The 9,030-nt window shown below is 30.7% G+C and overlaps 1 protein-coding gene across 1 annotated transcript; it reads right to left on the minus strand.

The window, feature by feature from the left end:
• Positions 1–1,524: 1,524 nt before the first annotated feature.
• LOC134683088 (uncharacterized) lies at positions 1,525–7,487 on the minus strand. The gene is made up of 4 exons (XM_063542157.1): positions 7,102–7,487; positions 6,246–6,786; positions 4,641–4,715; positions 1,525–3,213 (listed from the first exon to the last, which is right to left on the minus strand). Exons 1-4 carry the CDS (start codon positions 7,436–7,438, stop codon positions 3,171–3,173), a joined length of 996 nt encoding a protein of 331 aa, XP_063398227.1. The 5' UTR covers positions 7,439–7,487; the 3' UTR covers positions 1,525–3,170.
• Between the last annotated feature and the right edge of the window lie 1,543 nt (positions 7,488–9,030).

Below are 9,030 nucleotides of genomic sequence, written 5' to 3' on the forward strand. Positions count from 1 at the left end.
TTATATTTATAAATTGTTATTTGGGTGAAGAGTTGTCTCATTAGCATTCATACCACATCTTCGTATATCTATATATATATACTTCATCTGTTGAAAACAAAACTTTACGACAAAAAAAATTATTTCTAATTCAAAATTGTGAATTTTCCATTCTATATAAAGCAACTTTCCAGCAGCGCCTGTATACGGCGTATATATCTCCCTATTGGTACGGTTTTCTCGGGCTTGTATTTGCTAACAAGATTTCCTTGATAGAGGGTTGTTGCTCACCAAGAATTCCAAATGGTTAGGTTGAAATCATACCTTTTAAAATTTTACGGACGCCATCACGAGTTGAATGACCGTTATGGAACATCCGTCTCACAGATGATAGCGGATATGTTCTTTTTGTGACTACATTCCCGTTCCCTATTCGAGAATGTGATCTACCGAATTATACTTATTACCGGGAATTGCTTACCCTTCCCGGGCACCTGCGATACCCCGTTTGTGGTGGCGTTCACGTTGCTTAAAGTCTTTTTTTTATATGTTGTGTTTTGTGTACTATTTCTAAGCGATTTGCTCTCTGGTGTAAAGTTACTCATTGACAGTCCCATCACATCTTCTTATTTTCGTCCTAGCTTGATATCAGCTTTAGAACAAAACAAATAAAATATTCATAAAATCTAAACAATAATAATAAAGAATAATTTTATTCTTTTGTTAAATCAAAATCTCTAATGCACAACCTTTAATAAGATGAAATTAAATAATCGTAGAAAATCATGAGTAATATTGAGAAAAGAGACAACAACCCGACCTAAAAGCAGACAACAGCCGAAGGCCATCAATGGGTGTTCATTGCAGCGGGAAACCTACATGGATTAAGGAAAAATATGTTTTATGACACATATATAATATGTGACTCTGGAGAGGGTGTATACGACTCGTTTACTTGCATTTGTGATATCAGTAATAATTGAAAACACAAAAAAGGCAACTACTTGACCCATTTGATGGATGGCAATAATTAAAAAATCCTCAATTCAAATATAGAAAAAAATAATTATTTATTGCATTGTTTATACTGTTTTCACATATACCAATTATTTGCTAATGTTTTTAAACAATTTTCAACTTAGCCGTATAAGGGGAGTTAACAACTTCAGTTGTATCATATATTATAATTAACGAACATAGCATTTTACTTTGTTTGAAAACTCCATTTTGTCTTTTTATTTCCTTTAATTATCGTCTCATACCTTTTTCGAAAGATCTATCTTGTAGATTTCTTTTAATCACGAAAAAGTTATAAACTGCAAAATTTGACTTGAAGCTTGAAAAATAGCACACTGACCCATACTTTCTGTTATGTCATGGCAGTCGGAAACCAGGTTGAAGAACAAAAGAATCGAAGCTCTTTGTTAGAGAAGTTGATAAATGTTTACTGTATTGTAAAAATACTATAGTGACAAAATTTTTAAAAGTTAATAGAAACAAAAAAAAATGCAATTTTCTTCTCAATAACGAGGTGTTTTATTTAAAAAAAAACACCATTTGCATAAGTTTTCCATTTATCTAGTACATAGTTGAGCAGAACAATTAGATATGAAGTCGACGACATGGGTATTTTTCAAGTTGGATGAAGAAAATGCATCACCTCCGATTTTTTTGATAAAATTACCACGGACGGAAAACATATCAATCTATTAGTTCAGTCATTTTCGAGTCTACCCTTTAATTACAATGTATGTGACTGAAGAAAAATTCCAAAAAATGGCTAACAATTGTATCGAAAAGAGAAAATCGAGTGCACCTTTTTATGTTAGGGCGTGTTTGAGTTGAGTATCTTGTCTTGATACTTCTTACAAAGTAAGAATATTTCATACATCATCTCGCTTCAGATTCTATCATTTTTTTTATATTTAAGCTACAGGTTGACTTTATAACACAAAAAAATCACAGTACTAATAGATGAAATATATTGGTCAAGTGAAATACCAATCTAATGAGTCAAAAAAACAGAGAAGGTGTGTTCGAATAGCTATTTTTTACTGGAAGTACTTGACGACAGTCTTTCAAGTTGAATGATGAAAATGCATATCTTCGAAAAATTCTATTTTTTTGTGTGTTTTAACTAGGGTGTTTAGTCTTCATACACTAAACAAATTTAGTCTGCCCTTCCACGAAATATTAATCAGAACTTTTTTTAAATGTTTATAACTTTTAGAAAATTCCACCTGAAAACCGATCAGACAATAGTTTTAAGTTGAATCAATGCAGACAAGATTATTAACTGATGCTCATTAGCCAGTTGATACATTTGTCTTTTAAAGTAAAACTGACATATAAGGATCGTAATGGTGCAATGTGGATAAATTTATCGGGTTTCAAGAGCAAAATTGGTAGCGCGTTATCCCTACAATGGCTTCAATTTCTACGATTGTGAAAATGGACTGGCCTAATGGGGAGATAATTTTAACGAAGTAGAATCCTGACTGCATGGCTTAATATACATTTACAATGCAATAGCATATTTAATCTTTTGTAATTAATAAACATAAATGGTTATACGTTATGGCAGTATTTTCGTGTTTTGGTAGTTGCCTTACTGGGATATGTGGTTTATTTGTCAATTTAAAGAAATTTTACTGTACATGCATTTTTGTTTTCTATACTATATAAATTTTAACATGACATGTGAAAATGAAAATAAATGAAATATTTGCCTCTGCAGTTTAGATTCAAGAAATATAATATTTTGCCAAAATGAATGAAAATGTGGAAATTGTGTAAATTTTATTTTTTCCAAAAGTTTTTGTTCTTATCTAAAAAAATATTAAAACAAATTATGAACAATCTGATTATTTTCGTATTCACTGTTCAAGCATTTACGGGAATACATGTTCCATGAAAACCAACAAAAGAACATATTAGAACTTACGGAAGAGCAAATCAGAACTTACAAAAGGTATCTCAGGTAATGAGTTATAGATTGATGCTATTATTGTTTTTTTTTAATCATACGGAAAAAATATGTATACAATTTTATCTAGTGTTTCTTTGTTTACTGTAACAGTTTCTGAACTCATGAGTAAAACCCAGACGTAGACCTAAATGTATTTGTTTTATCCTGTACACCCAACAAGTTCAGGACACTTGTCACTATATGAATCTAAGTCCAGCGTCTCTTACAAGTCACCCTTGTCTGACTTGATCATTCCTCTATGGCTCCTGTAAAAAAAGAAAGAAACAATATGAAAATCTGTGTTGACATATTAAAGCCTAAAATAACACAACTAAACATCACTTAGTTATTGATACAAAGAACAACAAATAAACCAACAAACACACCTTTTTACATTTTTTGAAGCATGATAATTCGTAATTATTCAACTATGTTTTCGGTGAAAATGAGTTGCTTGAATGCTTCTTTTAAACAAGAATTCATTCTATTTTAAACAACATATCAAATTATGGTGTGTTAAATGCTTTTTTTAAACGAAAATGCACTTACATTGTATAATAGTATGATTAGGAAAATGATAAATTAGACGTATGCTATATAAATTCCCAAAACAATGACTACACATGTACTGTATGGATTTGTTCGTCTTTGAAGACTGCACGGTGTTAATGTTACTCTTTTAGATTTAAACCATAATACACGTTCGTGTATTCAAAACGCTAATATGTTTAATATGATGTGTCCAGGTGCAATTCTGGACCTATTCAGTTCAAGTTGCATATAAATCATTGATCGTGGAATTGAATAGTTTAATTTATGTTTGTTAATTTTTACAGTTTAACAAATAACACCATCAATATACATCCGAACCTACTTTAGGGAGCACGTATGCAGTATAAGTATTAATCATGGTTCTCAGAACACATGCGAAATGAAAACACATATACACCAACACCAGCATTACAGTCTCGTATTCACTTCACTGTATCTTAATAAACAGTTATTCTTAATTTTATTAAAGTATATGTCAACACATTTATTAAAACGGAAAATCTGCGACAAAAAATAAGTTATTCCTGTTTGTCCACTCTAAATAAAACTTTTTATGAAGTTGCTTTTTTTTTTATATGATAAATAGAAAAGAAAAGAAAGGAAAAATCAATTTCAATACTTGGATATCGTGCAACAGACCAAATCTTTACATTAAATTCACCGCTCTCCTAAAGAAATTCTACAACCACCCATAGTGCGGACCTAAAGCATAAAACTATTTGAGGAATATGTTTAAAATACTTCACACAAAATCTTATATTATGATAATGAAAAAGTGCAATAAAGTATATAATGCGACTTTGATTAAAATCCTGAACTGTTCAAAAATGAATTTTAAAGTGCAACCTAAGAAAATGAAATGAAATTAAACCAGTACGCCTGCCACAAAAATTGAGGGTCATACAAGGTCGTTGACAACAAAAATAGTGTTCTATTATTAAAACTAACTTGCTTTGCACGTCATTAAACTTGTTCTTTTCTGTCTCCCATTTAAATTGAATCATTATAGAACTTCTACATCAGTTAAAATGATTCTTTCACTTTTAAACGCCTTAATACCACGCACTACTTTAATTTAAACTTCCGTCTTCAAACTTACACCCTTTATGACCCTCCGCACAAAGATGTTCGTTTAACTTACAGTCTGACATCTTTGAAATCATTCCTTGAAAATTCATGTACCGGTCCAAGAATATTTTCAGCATATTTAATTTGCCTAGAACATTAACAAATAAACAAAAAGGTCAAAGCGGGTTGGTGACAGGCGTACACAAATTTATTTACAAACTTTCGCTAATCGAGTACGTTGCTTCGGCAAGTTTTATTTAAAAATGATTGAAGCCAAAAATAAAAAAATAAAGATACGTTTGCTGAAATAACTTTTCACAAAAGAATGTCTTTTTCAAATTTAACTATCGGAAAAAGATTGTTTTGAATATCAACCCATTCTGAAAATAACAATTTCTAGTGGACATTTTTTTTTCTGGTTTGTTAATATGACAGGTCTTGAAAGAGATAAATGATAAACTTTTTAATAAAATATTATTCATGCATGAACAGTAATGAGAATTAAAAACTTTTGAATTGTCAAGAGTTGGGTTTGGTATGTACGTTTTATACAATGTTATACAAATATCCAATAAAACACAAGAGATATGACAAAATATAAAGGGAAAGTTAACAACATGAAAGTCAAGCAAATGGTTTTTTTTAAAAAGGTAATCCGCAAAGTGGTCCGAGACCACAATTGTCGTCCCTTGATTTTCGTTGTTCGTTTTTCACGAATATAGTCCCTAGTGTTAACAGTGGGTTACGTGAAATTACACTGTAAAAAAAATTGGGTCCAGAATTTTAAAGGAAAGTAGTGATTTGGTCCAGGTGAAAAAAGGTTGCAAAATAGCACTTCGGAAGCTGTCAAAAGATTTCAAGACGCCCTAAAGATAAAATTGTCCATATTTTGAGTTAGAGACGATGAAGTTTTCTATAATTTTGATATAATTTGTCCCAAAAGTAGTACAACACACTGTGAAAATTTCATTGAGAAAGCGCAGGTGGGATTTTTTTAATTTTCATTTATGTTCTAAAAGAAATGCACTACGAATTAATTGTGTTCTCGGACCAAGTGACGTTTAGTAAAACTTCTTAAATTACTTCATATCATTATTTGTCTATCTTTAATTGAAATTCTTTAATTTACACAGAAGTTCAAATCGACCCGGTCAAACGAATTATATTCGATAATATAAATTGGAATAATCCAACCAATAAACAAAATGTTTTCATTTTTTTTTTTTTTTTTTTTTTTTTTTTTACAGTTGAGTGAATCTTTTCTATTTATAACTATATTACTAATAAAATGCAAATCAAAAGTGCAGTGCCAACATATTTCTATAAACTAATTCTGAGTTGGCATTTCATGTAACTTGGTTTCTGGAGAACTTAAAAATGTCACGGACGTAAAATATGTTTTAATCTAAATTAAACAAAATAAAAATCAGTAGTTTTTTAATTTATTTGACCAAAATGTACTGATTAGAAGTTTACGAAGTTAATCGTTGAAATCAGGAATTTACTGACTCGGACCTAATTTCAAAATTGTTTTGCTTTTATCGACCAGGTTTTTATTCTAAATGATGTCGTAGACAACATTAAAAAAGATTTCTTGCATATCAGAATTCATTTGGACTCATACTCGCAAACTTAGAATTAATGTATAGAAATCAGATTAATTTGATTATGTATATACCGTTGGTGAGCTATGTAATGATGGTGCTTGTGAGCAGGTAATTTCACTGGAAAGGGACGAGGTTGCTCGAGCGAAGGTTCTGATCCATTATATCTGGGGGAGCGATTCTTCGGTACAAACCTATCCACAAGTTGTTTTTTCAGCATCTCTTTCTCGTGTTTTTCCCTGTCCAGCTCATTCGCCATCCTGCTCAGTTTGTTTGACGCAGCATCCATTCTAGTTTCGAATATTTTTGATTTTGTAGTATCAGATATTTCACTGCTAGCTTTCAAATCCTTTAATGCAATCTCGGGGCTTGAAAACATTTTAATACATTGATTGAGTAGGACACTAGAGTTTCCTTGGTCCGCTGCTTTAATGCACTTCAGTAATATTTCTGGAGTATTATCTCTTCTATTCTTGTGTGTTGGTGGTCCTTTTGATGCTCTGTTGACCATCGGTGTTTTCTTCAAAACATTCACAAGTAACCGTTCACAACGATCCTTTAAAGCCGCCATTTGAAATTCATCCGATAATGGAAGCAATCGAAGCGCCATCTTGTCTACAAAAACAAGAGTTGAATTATGTATCAATTGAAATAGAGAATGAAAAGGGGGAATGTTTCAAAGAGACGACAACCCGATCAAAAAGTTAAAAAAAAACATGCAACGGTCACTAATGGTTCTTCAACACAGCGAGATAATCCCGTACCCGGAGGCGGACTTCAGCTGGCCCCTAAACAAACATGTTTATAATTTAAATATGTAATAATTCACTTTATCTCTTAATTTGTCTTTTCCCAGAAACAATTTGTTAAAATTTCAATTCAATGAATCTATAGAACTATTGTAAATCAATAAGAAATATAATAACTTACCGTTCAATTCACGGCAAACCCCCGGATGGAAAAATGCGAACATTTCCACAAAATCAGCATAATTCTTATCGGCAATTTTAAGCTCTGCTTTTGCTTTCTTTTCTGATAGTGCTGCGCTGTGCGCTGAATTTAGCAATTTAGTGAAGTATGGAGAGGCATATCCTAGTAACGCTCTATGTATATAAAGTTTTTTCCCTTCAACCACAAGAATTGTATCCGTGTAAGAATCCTCCTTCAGAAATGGAAGGTTGTGTTGATCTCGTGACGTTTCTAAAGTGGAAGAACTCTTACTATGACTAGAACTTCTAGAATCTGTTACTGGTAGAAAACCGGCCATATTTAAAACGTTAACAGTATTGGTCCTTAAGTTTCGATCACTACCAAAAAAAAGTCTTAATGTTTTGTAAATGTTTCGTTAAATATGAGGGTAACACAGGAAAATTTATATCTACACTAAAATGCCAGTTGTAATATGATCTGTTATGAAAGTGTTGAAACCGTACATTTATAATTTTTTGAAAAAACAAACTTTAAATGTCAATAAAATTTTCAACGAATACAATTTTTAATATTCTATAAATTGTATTTTATATTTAAATAATAAAAAGTAACCTGTAGGTTCCTTACATGACCATTTGATGGATCAATGAATATCCATTTGACTTTCATACAGGATAGTATTTCTCTATTATAAAAAAAATATATATCTAGTTCGTTCTTTTAAAAGACAAAGAAAGTGATTCATTATATTTAAAACAAAAGAAAAGATTTTAAATTTGATAGAGTTATTATACATTGTTAGTTTTATTTATTTTATATTGTGACTTATTGAATAAAACTTTAACTTCGTAAATAGTTTAAGTATCAACAAATACAATACACATAACTGAGTCGCTGAATGGAATAATCTAAATTTAAAAAATGTAAACATGATGAAATGTTGTTTTCATATCAAAATGTATGTCCACTTTAAAATAGAGTAAAAATCGCAGTTTAGATAAAAAAAACACCGAAGGAATGCGATACAAACTACGGTTGCCAATGATTCAAATGTCAACCAGAATTAACTTGAAGTGGCAGTAAGCAATCATATAGGCCAACTTCATCAATGAAATAAAAACCTACGACAATAAATAATCTTTATTCTCATAAACCATAAGGTACAACGGTACAGAGATATACATACATATAGCAATGAAAACAAACTTATTTATAATAACATCTTATACACAAACATACATACACACAAACATACAGTAACTATTGTTAAATACACACATGCACATGTATCAGTATGTACAGAATATACAAAATAGGGGTTATGTTATTGCCTAGAGAACAAATGATTTATTTATTTGGCGTATAAATCTACATAGTTTTTCTAATTTAGACCTATTATTACAACTCATTACTTCTTTGAATTTCAAAATATTTGGCCTTTGCCACAAATTTTTATCAATTAGTTTTTTTCTGTCATTTTCAAATAATTTACATTCCAGAATATAATGATATTCATCACCAATACAGTTGTTATTACATTTCAAACATTTTCTATTTTCCCTTTCTATACCATTCCACCGTCCTGTTTCTATAGGAAGTCTATGATTTGTGGTTCTAAACTTACACAGCGTATAGATATCTTTATCTTCCAATATATTTAAAAAACTTTCAAACTGAAATGTCTCCTTAAATAATCTATAATTTATAGATTTTGGTGAATTTAACATAAGTGAATGCCATTCTTGTCTAAATTGATCATGTAGGCGCATCTTTATCGAAGGGATAAGCCAATCTGCGCTTGGAAAAAGCTGAGTTGTCCAAATATAGGAAAAGCCAGTATCGTTAAAAACGTTTCTTAAAAACTTTAACCATGGCGATTCAAAATGATTGTCGACCGACAATTTGTATAATAATTGATAAGATAAATAA

The sequence above is a fragment of the Mytilus trossulus genome, chromosome 1 (genome assembly GCF_036588685.1).
Source record: "Mytilus trossulus isolate FHL-02 chromosome 1, PNRI_Mtr1.1.1.hap1, whole genome shotgun sequence".
Lineage (NCBI taxonomy): Eukaryota > Metazoa > Mollusca > Bivalvia > Mytilida > Mytilidae > Mytilus > Mytilus trossulus.